At 31.9% G+C, this 23,954-nt stretch overlaps 1 protein-coding gene across 1 annotated transcript; it reads right to left on the minus strand.

Moving 5' to 3' along the window:
• Positions 1-1,207: 1,207 nt before the first annotated feature.
• LOC143048319 (protein mono-ADP-ribosyltransferase PARP14-like) lies at positions 1,208-23,033 on the minus strand. The gene is made up of 22 exons (XM_076221942.1): positions 22,649-23,033; positions 20,707-20,807; positions 18,734-19,763; positions 18,117-18,290; positions 17,052-17,354; positions 15,848-16,084; positions 15,059-15,295; positions 13,011-14,735; positions 11,676-12,146; positions 11,234-11,319; positions 10,188-10,418; positions 9,381-9,602; positions 8,853-8,928; positions 8,365-8,505; positions 7,812-7,877; positions 6,954-7,133; positions 5,849-6,088; positions 4,646-4,848; positions 3,673-4,090; positions 2,771-2,919; positions 2,219-2,393; positions 1,208-1,799 (listed from the first exon to the last, which is right to left on the minus strand). Exons 1-22 carry the CDS (start codon positions 22,836-22,838, stop codon positions 1,507-1,509), a joined length of 6,948 nt encoding a protein of 2,315 aa, XP_076078057.1. The 5' UTR covers positions 22,839-23,033; the 3' UTR covers positions 1,208-1,506.
• Positions 23,034-23,954: the final 921 nt, after the last annotated feature.

Genomic DNA, 23,954 nt, shown 5'->3' on the forward strand with positions numbered 1-23,954 from the left:
CTAAATAATTCAAAATTTGGTGACTGTGTTGAATGCATTCAGCCCATCGAACTAGAGATACAGGATACAACATATACAGTTAAGCCTGCCTCATATTTTGACTTAAATCTAGAAATTGATAATTAGGGTCCGATGAAAACAAACTTTGCATCATAAGAGACGATTACAGCTTCCTAGTTGTGAACTGTCTATTTCTATGTAGCAACGTTCCAGCGCCTGCATACGTAGTATATATCTTCCCATTTAATATGATATACCTGGGCTTGTATTTCCTATCTTGATTTCCTTGATAGAGGGTTGCTGCTCACAAGGAAGCTATCGAACCAAGAGTTCCAATTGTGAACTTTCCATTTCAATGTAGCAACATTCCAGCAGCGCCTGCATACAGAGTATATATCTCCCAATTGATACGATATTCCAGCGCTTGTATTTCTTATCTTGATTTACTTGATAAAGGGTTGCTGCTTACTAGGAAGCTATTAAACCAAGAGTTCCAAATGGTGAAGTTGCAATCATCATTTGGCTTCGTAAGTTTTACGGACACCATCACAAGTTTGTTAACTGTTATGAAATAACCGTTTCACTGATAATATCGGATATGTTCCCTATGTGGTAACTACAATCCCCTTCCCTTTTCACGAATGAGACCTACAGAATTAGACTATTTACTAGGTCTGTAATAACATGTGCAACACGACGGGTGCCACATGTGGGGCACTTTCTGCTTGCCCTTCCAGAGCACCTGAGATAACCCTCAGTTTTTGGTGGGGTTCGAATCGCTTAGTCCTTAGTTTTCTATGTTGTGTCTTGTGTATTATTATTTATCTTTTTTCTTTTTTAGCCATGGTGTTGTCAGTTTATTTTCGATCAATGAGTTTGACTGTCCCTCTGGTATCTTGAACCCCTCTTGTATAATCCTCTTATTATTTGTAACTTGTACCAATTGCAACTTATATAAATATTGAAAATATAGTGCTATGTATATTATGGAATGATTGAGTATTTTACCTTAACTTTTAATACGTGTATTAATTTGTCATGCAGTATAGGTTTTGTTATTTGGTGAAGACCATACTGTGACCTACAGTTGCTAACTTCTAAGTAATTTAATCTCTGGTGGAAAGTTGTCTTATTGGAACTCATACTACACTTTCTTTTTTTTATTTTGTAAATGTAGTCATATTTCAAGAAAACATACAAAACTGGAAAATATTTACCTTCTAACTTATAGAGAAATTGGTCACATATTGATGTTGTGCAGTTTAAATAATCATCATTTAAGTGTTTACAGATATATCAATATGAATTACAAAATGTATAACTGATGATTTCTTGGCAAAGCATCTGTCAAAAGTTAAATACAATAACTGACTCATGGATGACAGGAATTGAAAAAAAAACAAAGAGAATTGACAACACCTAAAAAAATAGAGAGCAATTAATATATCTGATTATATTTCTGAGTTTATAAAAAGTTTGAACAAATGACAACCACCATAATTTCTTCTATTTAAAAGTAACACGATATTCTGCTACAGCTTGCGAGTCATGATATATTACAAACATTATAGGACTGGTAACATTATTCGTTGTAGAATCATACAAGATATGGCTTCCTGCTGCAGATTGTGTCTTTGGTGGTGGTGTTTTCATTGCGCTGTTACCAACTGTATATTCTCCTGCTAAGACTTTGCACATGAGCATACGTTTCAACCCATCGGTGGGGTCAACACTCGAGTAACCGGATGCAGAGTAACTAACATTTACAGCAAAGTATACTCCTTTTCCATAAGCAGTAACTAAAATATTCAAAAAGATAAATCAGTCTTTAATTATCTATAATGAGAAGAAGAGTAAGAAAAATCGTTTAAAAGCTGCCTTTCAAAGGAACTATGATTAGGTCTCTGTTTTCGAACCAAGAGCTCCAAAATAATAAAACTGAAAATAAATTCAAATACTACTCAGTACTAACTCAATTTCAATATAGAAAAAAACGGCTTTATCTTGTTATGAATGTATATAGGCAGCAGCCTCTTCAAATCATACATGTTCTAGAAGAAGTTTTAAAATACAATGATATTTATCTAATTAAGTTTAATTATGTCAAGGTCAAATGAACTCGCCAGACAACATGCAGCTGTTCCATCATTACATATAGCTGATCTATTACTTAGTCTTGATATACATCTTGTATAATCAAACCAAGAAATAGTCTTACCATTACAGTAGCTCCTATTAAACCCAGTATTTATGATGTTTTCTAAAGCTTGTTTATTAGTTCCATGCCAAACTGGTCTTCTTTCATTCTGATAACCAGGTGGATTTGTAGCATCCATTAAACTTTTCTTTGCAATATACTGCTGGTTTAGGACTTTGTTCTGAATTCTCTCAATCTGAAATTGTAAGGATATCTATGATAAATATTTTCAATTAACTACTCAACAAGGGATGTATTTTGTAACAGAACATGCATTTAAATAAAACAAATATTTTGTACTACTTTAGAAAGTTCAAATCACTAGAAACCACAGAAAATTATCTTTCTTTATAGTAAATAGGAAAAAGTCAGCATACACCTTTTGTTCAAAATTTTCACCGTTTTGTTTTGATCAGGTATCTGTTTTTGGTTTGAGGCCTTTTTATGTGATACATTGTTCTGAGGGGTTAAGTTTATTAACAAATACAAAATAACACACAAACTAGCATAACAAGTTGGCTTATTTCATGGACTGTTTAAAATGTTATCGGGTTATTTCAATGTTTAAAATACCTTTACAACAGTGTAGCTGGTTCCCCCTGTTTTGTTAAACTCTGTAAGGACACTATTGTATTCTGTGGATGATTGTACAAGGGGAACAATCTTTATATACTCATCGTCTGCCATGTCGTCCCAGTGATCTGGTGGTTTGAAATCAGAATCTATAAATAGATATACAATTTCCTAGAACAGGTAGAATGTCCATGCAAAACTGATTTGTTCGTTAAAAACTGTTGTACGAAAATGCCAAAAATTAATTAACCACTGACCCAAGATTATTGCATTTTTGGTAGCTGTATATATTTTGTAAAAAGATTAACAGCTGTCAATACAATATGATAAATCAAATAGATTAGAAAATTCAATTCAACCCTCATTTTATGAAGATCAACCAAAGTTTTTGTATATGCACATCTCCATGTGCTGTACATGTTCTAGTTTTTGTGTAAAATTTAGAAATTTAAACATCAGCTCAATTATCTCCCCTTTTGACATAAGACCAGAAATATAACCTTCATGCACACATTGAAATTTACCCGACCATTTAAGGAAGGGTGTTCTCACAAGATTCAGACAGACAAAGAATAATTACTCGTATTATACCAAAGACTATATTTGTTGAGGAAAAAAAAGTACGGTTATTGAACCAAAATACAAATTATGTATCAAGTCACCTCATTAATATAATCATCTTTTCTTCTATTAATTGGTAATGTTTTTCATGTTGAAATGAATTATTAACTTGCCATTGGAAATTATACAAGCAACAATCACAATGAAATAGTGTTCCATAACAAAATTAAAGATGTGTGTAACTTTTTTGCCGGAAAGTGCAAAATGGGTCTAAATCAAGTTTTATCTGCCTAATAAGTTTTGTATCTGTTAACAACGTACATCCTTGATTATGAACTTACCACTGACAAGTTTTGTCTTCCTGATTACACCATTATTATCGGTGGGATCATCTTCTGGGAACATTTTATAAGACGTAAGGTCAATAACCATCTTACTACCATCAGAGGCCAGAAATGTCACCTTTGAGCTATCGTCTCTAAATGCCTCTTCCAACAGGAGATTAACATCATGGGGAAATTCTACAAAAGTTTTCTTTCCATTTTGCTCCTCAACAAATGACCATTGAACCATGTCTGTTACTAACTTGGCTTTCTGATTTAGCTGTTTTTGTTCTTGTGCAGTTTTGATGATTTTATTTGCTGCTGTCATGGCTGAGGAAATGTTGTCAATAATACCAGTGAGAACAATTTCTTTATTTCCTTTGTCTACATGTATTTCTACATTGTCAGACTTTCCTATAAATTTCAAGGCAGTAATCTGCAGAAAAATAATAATACATAGATTATATATCACATAATTATTTTTACTTTCCAGTCAAGGATTAACAAGTAACAATCATATGGTAACATATGTAAAGGGTTCTATGGAACCTTAATTGTGGCTGGCCTGCAATTGCTGCTGTCAGTGTAAACGTGAAATGTTTATGACAAAATCTTTATCACATTATCAAGAGAAAACATATTGTTGTTTTTTTTAATTCAAAAATGTTTCTTATGATTCTACTACTTGATCATGTTGATTTTGAAAAAAGCATTTGACAATGTTGCATAACATTCCAGGAAGGTTTAACAAAGTTACGCTAAATTATTTCATTACAGGCTACGTGTGCATGCTAACTGCAAAACAAATAAGTCCATCTATCAGTAACAACCTAAAATCATAAAATAAAATATTTTCAAAATATTGCTACAAACAACTGACATGCTAGCTCTTAATACTAAAAACCTTAAAATAAACTTTAAAAATAAGGATTTCATTATCATATGTATATTTATTTGACAGTATACTTTAATAAGTCTGAAGTTCCTATACCTGCTCAGAATTGAGTTGTGCTACCATCTTATCTTTTATTTTCCTTGATACATATTCTTGATCTAATTCTGTTTCTAGTACAGTGACTGCCCTTTCAGCGTCTTTCTTGTTTTTGGCATATATAACAAAGGTTACAGCAGTGGACTGTTTTTCCATAGACATCTTTGGTCTGGTCTCAGTCAAAATCTTAGTTTGGTTGTCACCTATCATAAAAAAATTTAAAAAACATTTTATAACAGTAAGAAGTTTTATAGATTTTTTTGTTTTTTTCAGTGGACAATGGCAGTGGCCAACCAAGATCTGTAGCTCCTTAGCGATCTGATTTCCTGAAGTAGCAAACAAGTTTTCACCCGCCTTTTCAAATTATATGCTGTTTTTATGTCCTTGTTCTAGAAGGGTTAATTCTTGTGGCAGTTTTACTGTGCAGGTATTTATTATGTGTTTTAGTTTTAAAGTAATCTGCAATGTGTATGAGTTTTATTAAATCTTGAGGAGTCAAGAAACAAAAATGAGATGTACAGAAGGACAGAAGGAAGGCAAGACGGACACACAACCAGGGCAGCACTTGATAAAAACAAACTTTAAATGCCTTTATGACAGTTCATTTCTCTGTTAAGTTATACAACCATTAAGTTAGGATATTTATTTTTACTGCAGCTAGCTATTAAATTATACCTGTTTGCCATTTCTTTTTTCAACTTTTGAAAATGAAGATGTAATGCTGACAGACAGAAACATTGAATGGACACAAATATCACTATATACTATGGTCTCTGTAATCAGGCTTTTTATTTACGTTTTTTGATGGAGTTAAGCCTGCCAATTGATATTTTATTGTATGTTTTTCTTTGTTGTGATGTTATGCTATTGTTTCAGAAAAAGGGAGAAGGTTTGGTACCATTAAAACGTTTAATCCCGCTGCAAATGTTTGCACCTGTCCTAAGTCAGGAATCTGATGTACAGTAGTATGTAATTTATACGTGTTTCTCGTTTCTCGTTTTTTTATATAGATTAGACCGTTGGTTTTCCCGTTTGAATGGTTTTACACTAGTAATTTTGGGGCCCTTTATAGCTTGTTGAAGGCCGTACATTGACCTATTTATATTTTAAATTTAGCCTTTTGTTTACAATATTGATTTAGGCACAAGAATTGCAGCAATATAAAAAAAAAACTCTTACACAATAAATCAACTCTGTACTTACTTAGTTGACCATATCCTAAGTAGTCTATTGCATAATCATATACATAATCCATCCAGCCCTTTTTATTGCCAGTACTAACACATGCTTTAATAGTTTCCATAAATGTCTTCATATGGTCATTCTTGAAAATAACTACATGCACCTCCTTCACATGTTGTGGAGATGTACTCTGGAACTGACGAACTGCAATATACATTTCTTCTGCTGCATCTTTTATTGTTATGTTGGCATTTGATGTTCCTACAAGTATAACAACAAACTTCATATTTGTTCTTACCTAGAAAGCAATTGGCCTGTTCTAATTTTGTAATACCATGGAAAACACATACAACCAGGTTTATACAAAGTATAGGTGTACATGTATTTAAATTATATATTCAAAGAGACCTTAGGTAATCTTGCTTTCCAAGTGACTTTGGTCAAACTATTAACCAAAATATGGATATGTCTACAAGATTAAATTTTATTGTTAGTGAAATACAATTTACAAGATTAAGTGAAATACAATTAACAAGATTAAGTTTTTAAGTGAAATACAATTTACATGTAAATCAAATTTTTGATATCTCAAAATAATTGTAGTCATCTTCATACCTTCCAACCTTTCAAAATGTTCATTTTGGAATTTAAGCACAAAAGGACCTACATGTAATGTTGACTATGAATGTCATTAGTGTACATCTATGGGTTTGAATATATATACATGAGTATGAACATATGTTTTACTCCTACGAATGCCTTATTTAAAGTATTTTAGTCTAAAATAATTGAGTTTTATTAGGCTCAGGTCAACACCTTTTATAAGGAATATTTCTATACAGCAAGAAAATCGGCTGGTCTGCATCATCAACTGTTCTAACACTGATGGCACAAATATACTGGTAAAACCAGGTTTAATCCACCATTTTCTACATTTGAAAAATCTGTACCAAATCAGGAATATGATAGTTCTTGTCCATTCGTTTTTTATGTGTTTTGTTATTTGATTTTGCCATGTGATTATGGACCTTTCGATTGGATTTTCCTCTAAGTTCGGTATTTTTGTGATTTTACTTTATACAACATGCAAAATTTATTAACACAAATTGTAAAATTTCTTTAATACCTAAAGCAGGAAAAGCCACGGATATCTTGCCAAGTTCTTCTGTCTTCTCTAAAACGTATGTAATTTTCTCTTTAAGTTTATGTGTTGTATCCTGCATGTCAACATGTATCACTACATCACAGAGTAACCCACTTCCTTTACACGCTGTTACAGCTATACCATCATTCTTCATATCTCTTTCTATATGATTGATTTTAATATTTTTATAATGATATATACAATCCTATAATAGTATAATAAAAGCACACAACAAGTACAACTTTAATTTCAACTATCAGACATATTCTTATGTTTATTCTTCATGAAAGTGCAAACAAAATAAATCAAAGATACCAGGCTGATGTTGTTGTATGGATGATACATGTTTTTGTATGGCAGAAGCACGTTTCCTCTGCAAAATACTCATAATTGACGCCCTAAGAAACATTGAATTTAATTTTAAACTTTTGAATTTTCTCCGAGAACATAAATAACCATGTCCATATAAACAATATCGACAAAAAAAAATCGTAAACCCACTTTTGTCAAAACAATTGATCAAAATTTTAGTCACAATATCAGCAAACCTAAAATTTTAATGGAAAATAATGTGAAAATGTCAAGCAGCATAACTCAATATCTTTTCTTTTGTCTCTTAGCAAAGCTACTAAAGAATACATAATTGCTGTATTTTCTTTTTAATTTACATACTTAAAAATAAACTTCAATCCACTGCTACACCATCCAGACATCAACATTCAATCAGCAGTTTTTATAGTTAGTTAACACTGAGTATACTACATGAAAATATTTTTCACAATATTTCGATCTAAAATTAACTTTTTTAAACCAAATTATAGTTTGCTTCGAACTGCTTACTTTGATTTAATAGTTGTTTCTTTATTTTATCTCCTCCTTTCTGCAAAATAGCTTTTGAAACTTCACCTAAAACGATGCAATAGTTAAATTGAGAATGAAAATGGGGAATGTGTCAAAGAGACAACAACCCGACCATAGAACAGACAAGAGCAGAAGGTCACCAATAGGTCTTTAATATCAAATTAGTTTCCACTTAAAAGAAACCTGTAAAAGTTATATTTCAAGGGGGATACCTCCACACAAAATATCAATTTATACAAGTTTTAAGACATCTTTTTTATTTCTATAAAACATATCAAATTTATCTTATTTTATTTTCTAGGGTTTACAACCTCTTTTTTATTTATTGATATTATTTCATTGTATCTAACACATTGGGGAATCTGGGAGTACATATGTTCCAAATTAAACTTCTGAACTGTTGGGGAAAGCGAGATTTTATAACAAACTGGTACCTGATTCTTTTGTCAAAAAGTAAAAAGCAAATAAAAGTCTGAGAAATTATGGCAAAGTCATCATAAAATCATAATATATTTTCTTAATACTGACATACCTAAGGACATATCTAGGTTTGTGTTGCTGCTGTTTACAATGACCTCTACTTGTACTGCAGTTATGTCCCCTTGGTAAACTTTTAGCACAAGTTTTCCTAGATTTATACTGTATACTTTGTCGTCCTCAGGCTTCTTATTGCCTACAAAATTCGACCAAGAGTTAATGTTTTAATTTACAGTAGAAAAACGATTAAAGTTTTATAAAATTTTAAGATATCTTTACACGACGGGTTACAACTGAAACTGATTTAATTTTTTGTCTTATTTTTAAAACAGGAATACAGGTCAACTTTCTTGGACCAAAAACTGTTCTTAAATATCCAATTAAATAACTATTTTTAGCAACATAAATTTCTTACGGCTAAAAAATCACAATAATAAAAAGACAACAGCATTAATTGTTGAGTTCCCAGTAATGCATATTCAAAATGCTTGGTCAAGTATTATTTTTATTAGAAAAAAAAATAAACTAGTAAAATAATATTACCTTTTCCCTGAAATGTTGTTGGCGTTTCATGCTCTACTCTCGATTTTACTTGAATTTTCTCCTGGTCTTCGAAAGCCTGTACAAAATCAATACAAATCTGTTCACAAATATGACTGGCACGATTGTTAGAACTATAAGAAAATCAAACAATTGAGAAATCCTGTCATCAGCAGACCTAATATTCTTTTTAACTTGTTTGCTTTATAAACTAAAATATTCAATTTGGTAAAAACAATTTGTGAATCCACATAATGATAATGACCACAACTTAATGCTTAGCTTTTTTGACCAAAATCTATGATGAGCACCAAACTGAATAAAGGATGGACAGAGTATCTTTTACATCGACCAGAAAATTTAATGTCTCCCTACTATCATAGGCCTGGCACAGAAAGCGATACCCCTTAACTGCATCAAGGAGTAAACATACTTTCTTAAACATTATACATTGTATTTTGCATGCGCATAGTCATGCATGAGTTACCACCAATATGGTACACATTCTATACCATAATCATAATATTTTACCTGAACTGTAAGATGATCTTTGTAATAAAGAACAAAAAAAACCTCTGTAATTGTTGACTTTGGATTTTTACTTGAAAAGTCTTCGACACATTTGTACATGTGCTTTGCCACCAGATTCCTCGGATAATTCAACTTTCCAGTTCCCATAGCTGGGAATGCTATAGATCTAAAACCTTTCTTATCTGCAGTGTGCAGACAGTTCATTATGAATGATTCAAACACCTAAAAAAAAATTACATGTATGTCAATGTATATAATAAATTATTTCAGATTTGTTTTTTAAAAACATATTTTGTGAAAATCCTTTTCCATAAAATGACTGTAAGGAGGCACATGGTGGAAAATCATGAACTAGTCAATGGTTTGAGAGCAAACCATGAGTGTTTACATTGTTATTGTTGTTTATCTAATTATGCAAAAAAATGGTAATGCATAAATGTATGCCGACTCAAGCATTGAAAACTGAAAAAAAAATGTATATTCCAACAGCAGGTAAGGACATTATATATACTATCTAACACAATTTTCAATTCCTTTGCCTCTAAATACTCAGCAGCATTAATAGTCATGAAAAATTAATCTCAAACTACTGTATTCAAAAACTACCACAACAAACCTTTATATTTTCTGACAGAATTATTAACTTGTAATAGCTAAAATCATAAAAACGATGAATGGTGAGGTACTAGCAGTCTATTTTAGATGAGTTGGTAGGTTGTCTAGGTTTTCGAAACTTAGTGTAAAAAACGTACCCTTTTGCAGGTGCATGCAGTCTTCTTATCAAAAAACAATATTAGTCAAACCTACCTTTATTGACGATCCATCTGATTTCCATTGCTCCAATGACCCATGACAGACAATTTTACAGTGTAACCTGCCACCAGAAGTTACAGCTACCTTTCCATACTCGATACCATTGGGATGTTTCTGGTAACATTCTCTCTGAAGGACTGAACCTCCATGTTTTAACAGTGAAGCAGATACAATACCTTTACTTAACTCTAGGTCTCTGGATGTTGTGTTTACAATAGCATCAACCTATTGTCAAAAGTATTTATATCTAATTATTTTTTTTAAATTCCTATACTCTAAACAGTCACCTTTTCAATAGTTACGTTTAGATACATTAAAAATTAGACTCAGGCCTTTCACAGTCGAATAAAGAAATAAAATAATAACTATAAATAAATGTCTAGATCTATTTTGATTTCTTCCATTTTCTTTATTAATAATGATGAATGATCATAAAGGACATACACAATCAAAAAAGAGTTAGAATGCCAAAAAAAATCTTTACAAAACTGAAATGAAATGCCTGTTTTTACAAAGTATAACAATGATCTACAAATGATGTACATATATCATTACAAGGTAAAACATATAAAATATAAACTATATTGGTTGAATAACTAAAGACTAGGATCAGTACAAAAGAATAGTTTGGTCGAAGAAATCCACTAGAATTTGAAATGTTTCCCTACATATTTAATGGACCAACAATGTTTTTAATCATTTTTCAACTCCTACAACTGCTGGAATTGCACTGCAATCATCCACCACAAACTAAGAGTCCCATAAACAGATACAAAATTAATAAATTATATATGGATCACTTCTGTCAATTCACAGCAAAATATTTTAACGAATTATAAAACAGTATTTATCAACCATAAACATAATGATAATGAATGAACATGACTACTTCTAATTTAGAAAGTCAAAAATGCAAAAGCCAATACTCTATCATTGTTTATTTTAGATATGAAGAAAATGTTTAGTTTACTCTTTAGATATTTTCATTTAAAAGTTTGATACAATCAGTCTGTTTATAATTTATATATCATTAACTTTACCTTCATCTTATGTAGGTCTTCTTTCCGTATTTTAATCTTGATATTTCCTGATGTAATATTTTGCCTTCCTTTATTGTGGGATGCATCTGGAAAAAATATCTGCATTACTCAAAATTCTGTTATATAAGCAGAAAGGACAATTTTTGTGAATGCAAAGAATTTTATCTGAAAGCTTACACAATCTGAAAACTTCTTGTCATTTGATGGACAGATTACAGCATGTTTTTGTCATCTGTCTTATAACGAACAAAACACTCATATCCAAACTTGAAACAAATGTTTTGTAAATCAATATATATCTATATCTTGTCAGAAAGGAGAGGTTACTTTTTAGACTAAATGAATGTATTCTTTTATTTTGGCTTGATAATATGTATTGTATGTCTGTCAAAAATACACAGCAATAAACTGTTAACTAGAAATCTTGCATAATGAAAATCACCTTCAAATCTATTTGCAGAACGTCCTCTTCCAGGTCTACTATGATATTTACTATCAGGCTGATTAAAGAACTTATTTGCAGCTTTTACAAACAGGTCTACTGTACTGGTAACTATGTCACACAGGAACACAGTCTTTATACTACTGGAGTGGGGTCGCTTGAAATAATCTCTAACTGATTCTGTTATCACCTTGGTTGCTTCTGATGCAGGATAACCAAATATACCAGTACAAAGAGCAGGTATGGCTATACTTGACAGGTTTATTTTGTCTGTTTCTTCTAGAGATGTGGTAACACAATCATATAACTGTCCCTCTTCTTTATTTCTACCACCTTGCCAGATCGGTCCTACTGCGTGGACGATATGCTTACAATGTAAAGATCCAGGTCCAGAACAGAAGACTTCTCCTTCAGACAACTGACCATGATGTTTGGTATACTGATCACACTCATGTTGGATACTAATACCACCTAAAATAATAGAAAATGACTTATACATATGGACTCGTGATACAATCATACTCAACTTTAATATTTACATTCAAACAGAACGTTGACTTTACCAGTGCTTATTTGTTTTCAAGGGGGTTCATAAAACCCTTCGAACCCCCTTGGTACAGTTGTGAACAATGATAATTTTATCTATACGCAAACAATTTATTTACCAGACAAAATCATGCAAATATATTTTTTGACAAGCAAGATAAATATTTTTGGCAAAATTGAAGAAGTTCATCACAATTGTTCCTATTTGTTATAACGTTAAATGGATTTTTTATATTTTGCCTTGTGTCTAAAATTTGAAATCTGGAAGAAAACCAAGACTTCATTAATAATATCTTTGACAAACAATTATCATAACATATTTTCACTTTTTTACTAATTTACTTTAATCTACTGAAAACTACCTGGTTATTCACATATTAAATTATCTGTGGTTTGGATAGGGAAATAACTACTAGAAACTGCAAAATACTACTTCTTATACAAATACTATCATCGTAAAATTTCAAGATAAAATGCATTGGTTTTTCCAATTGAGATTAATATGAAAATCTCCTCCTAAAATAATATTAATTTCTACTGATGATTTACTGTCTTATTAGACTTATATTGTATTTCCATGAACAATTAATTGAACCAACTATCTCTCAATAAAAACGGAACAGTACCTACTTTCACATTTAATCGTTGAATGTATAAATTTCAATTTTTTCAAGATGTAAAAAAAAATTACCAAACATTTTTTTAGTGACCTTCTTATTCATTTAATTCTCAATTTCTTTTGTAACTTGCTGTCATTTATTTACTGGTTAGCCATAAAAATGAAAATACCTTTATTGATTAAAACTTTTGCAAGCCCACCAGTATGGACAAGATCCTTATTTGCTGCATTTACAATAACATCGACAGAAAGTGCAGTGATGTCGGCTTTGATGACTATGACTTCTTGACCTCCGGCTGCAATATAAATCACTCTACCATCTAAGTTTGTAGAGGACTTGGATCCCTGAATGCTTCTGTCCCCACCTTCAATGCTGATAATAACTCCAGCTTGCTTACCAATCATTTTCAGCTTACTTTTACCTTTGTCAGTATCCATGAGTTTGTGTAAACCAGGCTTATCTACAGAATTTTCTGTCCTATAAATATTCTTCACCAATTCATTTACACATTTTTGTGCTTCTTGAATTCCTTCTTGATTAGCTTTGACCAGGACATTATCACTTTTCACAGCAACAATAATCTGCTGTTGTTTCATTCGTCTTTCCAGATTTTCAACTTCATCTTTCATGTATTCTTGAAGAAATTTTAATTTGGATTTCTCTACCTCTAATTTCAATTCTATTTCTGTATTTGAATAGAAAAAGTTTTGAATTTCCTCTTTTATTGTAGCAGTTTCAGCTTTTGAAGTGCACAATAAAATAATATCCTCTTGTTTATCTGCAATGATTTTAACGGATATTAATTTTCGATGACATTCATCTTCTATGGCTTTTAAGTGCTGAATCCACTTTTTTGAATGCAGCAAAGATTTTTGAAAGTTGTCAACATCAACCTTTGTTTCAATAATTGAATCTTTGAAAACATCAGCAACTTTACTGACTTCTTCATCTGATGTAGAATACAAAGTGATCTTCCTATTGTTAACTTCCCATACCCCAATGCACTGTTGATCCTTCATTCTTTTCAACACAGATTTTGTAACTTTTGGCTTGTCTAAAAACTGTATAAACTCTGGGGATCTGTAACCGAGTGAAGTTGAAGAAATATTTCCCGTCACCTCATACATTTGCAGCTTTGCGTTTACGACAGAACTTGAAATCCCTTTAAATTTTATCTTCAGAGCTTCAATGTTTATGTTTATCTCAATATTGCCTAGTGTGTTTTGAGTATTGCTTGGGAAATCTGTTAAATCTAAAATTACCAATTGGTGATGTTTTAACTGTACATCCTCAGTTACTTGTTGTTTCTTTATATTCAGGTCTTCAGTAATTTCATCAATGACGTTCTTTATTTTTCGGGAAACTGCTGCTACATCAGACGTAATGCCAACAATTTGTATTTCACATATTGGTGGCTTTTCTACACTTAGAATAACATTATCTGGATTAGGAATGTCAATTTCCCTGACCTTGTTCATAACTTGATCCCAGGATTCTTGTAAAGTGCTGAGTTTTTCCACTAACAATTTCTGTGAAAAAACATCTACTTCTTTTCGAACATCTACTTCCCAAGTTTTGGAAATTTTCTGCCAATCTTTGGTATTTCTGGTCACTGTTGGGTGGATTGTCAGAATGCTTTCTTCACCATGAGATGGCCAGTGAACTTCAGCATGCATTTTGTTTAACTCTTTTTGAAATTCTTCTTTACTGGAATTTAAATGCAGCATGAACTTGACCTTTTGTTTATCAAAGTTGTGAACTGTCACTGGTGGTAACGGTTTAAACTTGGACCCCTCTTCATTATCTGTTGGTATCCCAAGACAATCATAGAATATATTTACGCTCAGTGTACATTTGCTTACTACATGTTCCCTCTGTGTTGCCACTATTGCATCTGAAACAGAGAAATGATAGAACAATTGTGAGACCAAAGCAAAATCATAAACTTGTAGCGAGGTGATAGTTGTTTTTGCTCTGTGTTGAAGGCCTCACTGTGACTTTAAGATGAAGAACAGCAATAAAAGCACTGTGCCTTTCCTTTTTGTGTTGGTTTTTTGTTGTTGTTGATGTGCTGATTTTTTGTCATGTATGGATAGCCCATATGGTTTTTTTTCTAATATCCGTTTTGACAACTGTAAGCCTTCTTTCATATTGCCTTTATAAATTGTCCATTCCTACTGTATGCACAAACATAAAAACATATTTTTTCACGAATACCTTTTGGGTCTTCAAAGTATATCACACAATAGTTTTCCTCTTCATTCATTTTGCATTCAGTAACATTCTCAACTCCAGATCTTCTTTTGTTATCAAAGTAATTCTCTATGGCTTCATATGTTGTTTCTTCACTGTACCCACGGACAATAATACAGTTGCTCACTTCTACTGGATGCACTTTTAAGTGGTTCCCGTCAAAGGATTTGTTTTTAAGTGCAGACTGTATTTCCTCAATGTCTGAAAAGAAAAATTCAAAATACCATACCACTGTAGACAAATGCACATTTAAACTTGTTTCCTTAAATGATTTTTCATTCAGATAGTAGAGGTCCATTTGTAATGGTCAGGACTGTTTCATGGTAAAGTGCTTGCTGTTACTGTGTGAGATTGTGAGGTTTTTTTTTTTAAATTGCTGCCCTTGTCAAACCACAGGCTTGAAAATTAGTATATACTGAATATCTGCTATATCCCCGGGCACTTAGCAGTATAAGATCAAAATCTAAAGTTTAAGAGAATTATAGACCTAGGCTTATATTTCATGAAATTGTTTATTTTTAAAATCTTGTATAAAAATAGAGTTTGGTGAAACTTGGTTAAGCTTCCTGATGCATATTCACTGCATTTTGTATGTTTTACGAAATTTATATAATTTTTCTTATAGAGTTTTCAATATTTGTACCTTTTCTACTGTTTGTTGTGTCAATAGGATATCGTGTCCCATTCACAATGTATTGTAGGGATAAGCATAACAGTAAGATTAAATTTAAAAGCACATTTTTCAAAACTAACCTATAGATTTCTCAAATGTTACAATGGCTTTTCCAAAACCTTCTTCGCCCATTTCCACAGTCTCTACATCGATCTTAGTCTTAGCTTCCAAGAAGTTGATCAGACCATCTGCTGATATATTCTCTCCAAGTCCTGATATTAATACCTTATTGGGGTATCTTTTTGGAGGGACATGCTTCTTTACATGAAGTTCAGCACCATCAATTCTGTGTTTCTTTGCCATGGCAGTATTTACAGCTAAAAAGACAATAATAACATTTTAAATCAGCTTATCTGAGGTTTCCAAGAGTGTAAATCCTCATCTGTTTGGGTTTTTACTTTATGAAGTCCTGCTACCTGGACCATACATGGGTTATTTATTGTTTATTTTGTGGAGGAGTCAAAAGTTTGCAGTTTGTGGACTATTGTACAGTTCAATATTTGTTGTCATAACTGTAAGACTATATATATTTTATTCTATGTTTATTCAATAAGGTTATAAAATACTGAGAGTGAACCATTACCCCATGAACTATCCTCATTCTTATGAAACTTATTCTCAATGACTAGGTAGACGTTATTCTTTGCATGACAATCAACATGGATCATTGTACAATTAAAAGACGACTGAACTACCTTTTGATAGGTTTGATTGTAGAATCATTTCAAGAACAATCCTGTGAAAGAAACTAACAACTGAATTTTCGTCTTTTGAGTAATATTGGATTTACAGTAAACACCAGTAACTTTTGATTTTTAATCCATGTTCATAAACATTTTGAATTTTCATCTTTTTTTACAGATACATAAAAAAAAGAAAAAAAACTGACTGGACATTATTTTTTTTTAAATTTTGGTTTATGATCATTTATCAATGCAATGATATGTCTTTGGTTATTTTTAGATACATTTTGATATTGGTCGAAAATGCTGGCATTTATTTCCAATATGCCCGAGCTAAGACTTTAGGGGACATTTCTTGTAAATTTGTTTTCTTTTATCAAGTAATTTAATTTGGAATGTTACAGAAGCCTGTACATATAAACTGGTTATCTTAAAAGTTAAATACTCCTTTCTCAACAGTGAAAATAACACAAGTACCAAGATTTGTTGATATACTATATGGTCATGTTCAGTTGAAAAAGTATTTGTTTTTACTAAAAGAAATATATATCTTAATCATACTGTACCTCTTGATTTCGATAACCTTTAAGACTTATCTTACCTTCTTTATTTTCAAAAGTCACCAGATACATATTCTTGTTCTCAACGAATTCAATACTTTTAACATCATCATGGGCTCCTTTTCTACTTTCAAAATAATACATGACAGTATCTTCAGTGGTGGTCTTTTTCATTCCAGAAACTTCTATAGTACATACAGTCTCAGCTTCAAAATCACTCTCAGGAGAAATGTAGTCATCTTCTGTTGACTCATTTTGAAGTGACTTGTCTGGTATATAAGCTTCTACTTCTAAGATGGTTTTACCAAAAAATATTGGTACTTTTTTCAGAACTTTTTCAACACCTATAATAAAATAATTGCTTATCGATATAAAAATGATATCTATATTTTTTCCTAAGCTATTCTAACCTCTCTATTTTTTTCTTGTTGTAAATCTATATGTCTGTTTTCTAAAAGTATAATAATTTTGAACTAACAGGGTATAAATATTAGAATTAGTTGTTAACAAAGAATATATATTAGGGAGGTAAACATTTGAAATTGAGAAAAGGGATTTGCTTTTATTATAGCTGTGTACAGCAAATATTTTGCATTATAAAGGTATTTAACCAATTATAATTTATAAGGAGTTGTCTCACTGGAAAAGTGAGGGAAACCCAAAATATAATTGAGACCCTCTCCCCCCATCGCAAATCTACACTTTGGTATCGGAAACCCTTAACAAATATGGATATGCACAATGGTATTACATGTATATGGTATTATCAGTTCTGAGAATGTTTCATTAAGTTATGATCATTTGGGATTTTGAAATAACTGGATTTATTAAAGTGTACTATTGTGTACAGGTATAAAAAAAAGGCTTAATTTTCCTTTTCCAGTGTAAACCCCAAATTCAATTTGATGAAGAAATGAGAAAAGAAGTGTAAAGCTAGTACACCATGTTGGTAAGATTCTGTGAGAGTTTCACAAATTCTTAAAAGTAACATGAATGGACCAATGAATAAAAAACTACTTCACTTATCATTATAACCACCAGCGTTAGAGACCACGGGGCATACATAATAAGGCATTTCACAGAAGAATTAAATGTATGCTAATTACCATCATCTTCTTCAAAAGTTATAATGGCTGTTGATGATCTTTTATCATAAGATATACTCTCTATATCTCCTCCGCCGTACTTTCTTGTGTTCTCAAAGAAAAAGATCAAAGCGTCCTCTGTAGAAGTTTGGGGAATTTTTGAAACTTTTAGCATCTTTGTTTGGTGTTGACAATCTGAGGTATAAAAATAGCATAAAATAATAGGTTCTACTCATTCAGCATTTTTCTGCATGTTAATATATGTCTTAAGAAATTACATATACGCAAAATATACTATTAAAAACATTTTCTTGGACAAGTGATTTTGGGACACTTGAATATTGACATCATACAGCAATCACGTTTGCATTGCTGCTTCAAACATTTTTTCTTATGATGTCAAAATTTTACGGATATGGTCTGTGATGACAGACAAATAATATAGTAATTAGATGTATACTTGCATTTCCTAAACAAATGTAGGAACAATTTGTGCAAGTTGTTGCAAATCTGTATTTTTGTAAATTTTATGCAATGTATGAGCTGACCTGAACCATTCATAATATAAAGTACAAGTACAAAATGTATAGGGCTACCATATTTTATTTTAGTTGATAATTCGCAATGAAATATCCTACCTTTGTCTTCATCATTATTTGAATCATTTCCAATAACTTCCCAGTCATCATTTGGTACTGTTTCCTCCATGGTTTGATCAGATCCCTGTTGATTTTGATCCTCATTCCTTACCCCCTGACCTTCAATCCTTTGATTTTCATGACCATCGTCCGATGCAAATTGTTGTTGATATGCATCCCCATGATTTCCAGGAGGAGGGTAGTATCCACCATATGGACTGTATCCTGCCTGGTGCATTACATATTGTCCATGTTGTGGCATGCCCATATGAAATCCTTGTCTGAATGGAGAAAACTGTTGCTGTGGACCCCAGTAGCGAGGAACTGGGTAATGAACCTGCATGTTTGGATGTTGAGGAACTTGTCCTGGAGACACAGCTTTTTGTGCTTGGTTTGCATTTCTTGGTTGTTGTGTTGGTGTACCATCATCAGCCACAGATTGCTCCTGGTTTTGGTTTTTTACGTTTGGCTTTTCAGCAGTTTCCTGGGACTGTGCATCACCATCATTTGTATTTGGTTGGTTTGGTGATCTAGGATCTCTTACAGGCTGCGGAACCAGAGGACTATACTCATCAGTACGTTGTTGATACTGAAACATAGGATTTCCTCCAGCACCGGGTAGACTATCATTTTCTTGATGCCTTTGTAATGGACATATTGGTTGTTGATTAATTCCAATGCCAAAACTTGTTTTTTGTAGTGGAAACCTGGGGCCTATTATAGGCTGAATAGTAAATGGTGCTCTGTCATTTCGTCCCTGTTGGCCTGTAAATCTGTTTTCTTCTCCTAGGTGTAAGTGCTTGGGTACACTATCATTTTGTACACATGGATATCTAGGAGCTCCTGTAGGTTGATATGTAGAATAGTTATCACTATTATGACACAATCTAGGATCACCATCATACTTCTGTGTAGGGGGGACCCATATATCGGTCTGATGTTGGTATGAACTGTTGTTCTCCAGGCTTGACTGTGCTGTAGATCCAGTTTCATTATTAGCAGATAGTTGTAAAGAAGGATACAAACGTGGCTGAAAAAATGCATTAAAATATTATTAGAAATACCAATGGTACTGCACCAGATGTACAATTTGTGATGCTGGAGGTCAAAATATTTGAAAAATCGCAAAACCTAATGGAAATTGTTGAATAACTTGAGACTATTGACACAATTATGATGCTTGATGGAAATTGGTGAGCATCGTTCATTCACATTTAGATTGTTTTTCCTCTGGTAATGGGTTCCTGTCTTATTCAATAACCCAACCTCCTTTGTTAATGTGAAATTAGAAAATTATGGCCAATATCTTTCATGGGATCCATATAAGTATGCTTAATCAGTAGCACACAACTAAATAGTAATCAAAGGTACCAGGATTATAATTTTAATACGCTAGACGCGCGTTTCTTCTACATAACACTCATCAGTGACGCTCAGATCAAAATAGTTATAAAGCTAAACATGTACAAAGTTGAACAGCATTGAGGACCCACAGTTCTAATAGTATGCCAACTACGGCTAAAGTAATCTATGCCTGGGATAAGAAAATCCTTATTTGTTCATAATATTAGAGTTTTGTTAACAGGAAATTTATATAAATGACCATATAATTGATACTCATGTCAACACCGAAGTGCTGACTACTGGGCTGGTCACGTGATACCCTAGGGGATGAAGCGTCCACCTTCTTTCCAAAATAATTTTAAATCATTCATAAAAAGGGCAGGTTTGTAAAGTTGAATTGAAGGAGGTTATATGTAACTGTTTCATTTTTAAGGGGATGGTACAAATAGTGGAATTATTACTACCCTTCTCTAAACTTTACTTCAAAAGTCTCAATTTTAATCCAGCATTGTTGGAAATGAGCAAAACATTATGAAATTTCCGTTTTGGGGAAAAGAAAGAATGATTTCCATGCTTTTGTTGGAAAATGTCTCTAAAATGTTTGTGACCTGTTATGCAACTATATTTACCTGTAACCATTCCTCAGGAATATCACAAGGCAATTCACAAGCATTCACTTCAAGACATCCTGGAGGACAGTCTATCTTTTTCCCTATGTACTTCTTTGTTTCTAAACAAAATTATAAACATAAAATTTCATATGTGTTGAACAGGAATACAAAAAATGTTTCTTAATGTCAAGCGGCAAATACATGAATAACTGTTTTTTTTACAGTGAAAAGGTGTCTTATTGAAAAACAACCTTTACAGGACATAATTTAATAGTATTTCATCATGAAATTATTCCTATTGATTGAACACTTTTTCACAGCATCGGACACATCTAAATATATAGCTTTTCTGCCTTTTCATAGGACAATTTTATGGCTCACATAGTTGCAATAAAGTTTTGATTTGAATTGCATTGAATTTATTTATATTTGTTATTTACTTAATAATTCAAGTTAGTCAACCCTTACAGATTTGAAAAGGTTGCTGCAATATTGCAACAAATTTATTGCAGTAATATTGCAGCAAACGCATTTGTTTGCAAGAAAGTTACAGGGTATAGCAGCTTCTTGCAACATTTTTGTCAATGTTACAGCAACGATATTTGATTGCAAGAAAATTGCAGCAATTTGGTGCAATGTTACAAGAAAGAATTTGTTTGCTAGAAAGTTGCAGGAACCTTTTCTTATATTGTCTAAAGAATAACTATTTCCAACAACTTTACAAGAAACTTTTCTTTAAAAATGTCAGACACGATAGTTTGCCTAGTCTTTAGTTTTCTATGTTGTGTCTTCTGTACTATTATTTGTCTGTTTGTCTTTTTATTTTTAGCCAAGGCGTTGTCAGTTTGTTTTCTATGTATGAGTTTAAATTTCCCTATGGTATCTTTCGTCCCTCTTGCTAATTATTTCAAGCATTTGAAAAATTACACATGATTATTTTTTTTAAGATTAAGTTCAATACACAACATTTTTCTTTGAATTATTGGTTATGATTCCGTAAGAAATCTAAAATTGAGAGTGGAAATGGGGAATGTGTCAACGAGACAACAACCCGACCATAGAGCAGACAACTTGTTTTATACTATTGGGGTACTAGAAGTATTTAAAAAAAAAAAAAAATAATACTTTAAATCAATTTCTTAACCTCAATTTAATACATTTTTGATATTTGGTAACAAAACGAATTTCAAGAATACTTTGGTTTTTATATTTTCACAAGTTTATAAATACTGAATAATTGTGACACATTTTTTATTTTTATCCTTTGACTTGTTGGAACTTTTTTCATGAGCTTTTTCTGTTAACAAAATTTTTATTTTATATTTTTCATCAAATGGAGTAACCCTAACTTGTAGCAGTTTGATTACAAGTATAATTATCAAATCGTGTATACACAAAATAGATTCAAATACCCACCATTTTGAATATTGAAGTGCATCAGCTCTTTTACTAATTTAGTTTAAAATAGTGATATGTAAATTTAAGTGTCTTCGTAATTTCTTAGAGTCAAGAAAAAAATAGACAATAGATTTATGCATATAAATATTATCAAAATTGTGTAAGACAGGGGACATAATTTTGTAGCTTTATATAGTACACAACTAAGCACCAAAAGTTAAATGTATATTTATCAGGTAATGTTGCTGATTCAGAATTTTGAAAAATGGTTGGGGAAAAAAATTAAAAATAAAAAAACGTTTAGATTGCAACATACAGTCACTCTTCAGTAATATACAAATCTCCATACAATATATTTCATGTATATTGAGCAAGTGTTTTTGAAACAAGTTGACTCGGGAGTATTACAAGGATGTAAAACAGGAGCTTTACTTTCTTTTTCAAATATTTTGTTTATTCCTGTGAATAGGTCCTCCTAAGTAGCAATTATAAATTTAAAGAATGAAAAAAAAATATATATATCCCGACTTCACATGGCTCTTTGTAATAAACCAATATATACCATGTATTACACGAAACTGGACGATCCATTCTTTCTCAGGTAGTTCAAAGTTGACTGATCTGATAACTGGTGCCGACCGAACAGACTCCGGGAAAATAGTTCTAATGATGTCAGCATTAGTTTCTTTGGTAAATCCTTTCACTATAATACAAAGTCCACACAAATCTTGTCTTACTTCCCAGTTACTCATCGTTGCTGTCCAATCTGGGTTATTGCCATTTTTGATTACAATAGAATAACCTCAATAATGTTTCGATCATTAATATAGACGCCAATAAAACACGCTGTAATACTTCATTTGTATAATATCAGTTAACTTCAGTTACGAGATTTACCAGACGGGTACTTTCGTTTTCTAATATTAAATGCACCTTTAAAGTCACGTAATTTTATCATGCATATACTATGTGTGTGTGTCAAAAGATTACATCTATAAGATAATGGCCTTCAATCTTTTTGTTTAATATCATATCATTATCAGCATTAATGTATTACAGTTTGAGACGGTACTGTTTTACACTTTAAGTACTTAAATTATGAAAACCCAAATCACAATCAAAATATTTTATCATAAATGTTAAAATTAATATTTTAGTGGAACGCATCAGTGATCATCAAGACAACAAAGATATATCCATACCAGTACGTAACCTTTTTAACGGGAAATCAAGGGCGGATCCAGCCATTTAAAAAGGGGGTTCCCAACCCAGGACAAAGGGGGGTTCCAACTATATGTCCCCATTCAAATGCTTTGATCGGCCAAAAAAAGGGGGTTCCAACCCCCGGATCCGCCAATGGAAATCATATTATAAACTTTATCATAAAAGACACTCGTCTTATAGATTCCTTGATGATAGAAACTCCTGCCTTTCGAAGAAGAAAAGACTTGGTGTGTTTTTAGAGAGGAAAATATAAGAATAAAAATTTGTCAACCAATAGTTTTGCGATAATTTCCAAAACATGCCGTTCTGTGTAGTTTTTGAAGGCAATAGAACGTTTGGGCTTTAAAATTCCATATAATCATTGATTTTATATTCAAATTTGCCCTTGTAGAATATCTGATGTTTAATCAATAATACATAGATACAAAGCAAAAACATTTCTTAAAACGCTGCAAAAGATTTCATTCTAATTTGTAGTTGTATTCTCATTAAGTATATATGTGGTGAAATGAACCGTGGTACAGCAAACATCGAATTCCATCACAAAATGTTATCACACATTATAGAGTAAAATGTCTACTGTAAGAAACTGTTACAGAGAACTGTTGCTGAGAATGTTCTATAATGTTGTATAAAGTTTTTGG

Source organism: Mytilus galloprovincialis, chromosome 10 (assembly GCF_965363235.1).
Source record: "Mytilus galloprovincialis chromosome 10, xbMytGall1.hap1.1, whole genome shotgun sequence".
Taxonomy (NCBI): domain Eukaryota; kingdom Metazoa; phylum Mollusca; class Bivalvia; order Mytilida; family Mytilidae; genus Mytilus; species Mytilus galloprovincialis.

Coding starts and splice junctions, on each gene's coding strand:
- LOC143048319 (XM_076221942.1), bottom strand. CDS start 22,838: ATGAGTAACTGGGAAGTAAGACAAGATTTGTGTGGACTTTGTATTATA. Junction 10,419..11,233: donor AAGACCTACATAAGATGAAG/GTAAAGTTAATG, acceptor TTTTGACAATAG/GTTGATGCTATTGTAAACAC. Junction 7,134..7,811: donor GAAACAACTATTAAATCAAA/GTAAGCAGTTCG, acceptor TCAATCATATAG/AAAGAGATATGAAGAATGAT.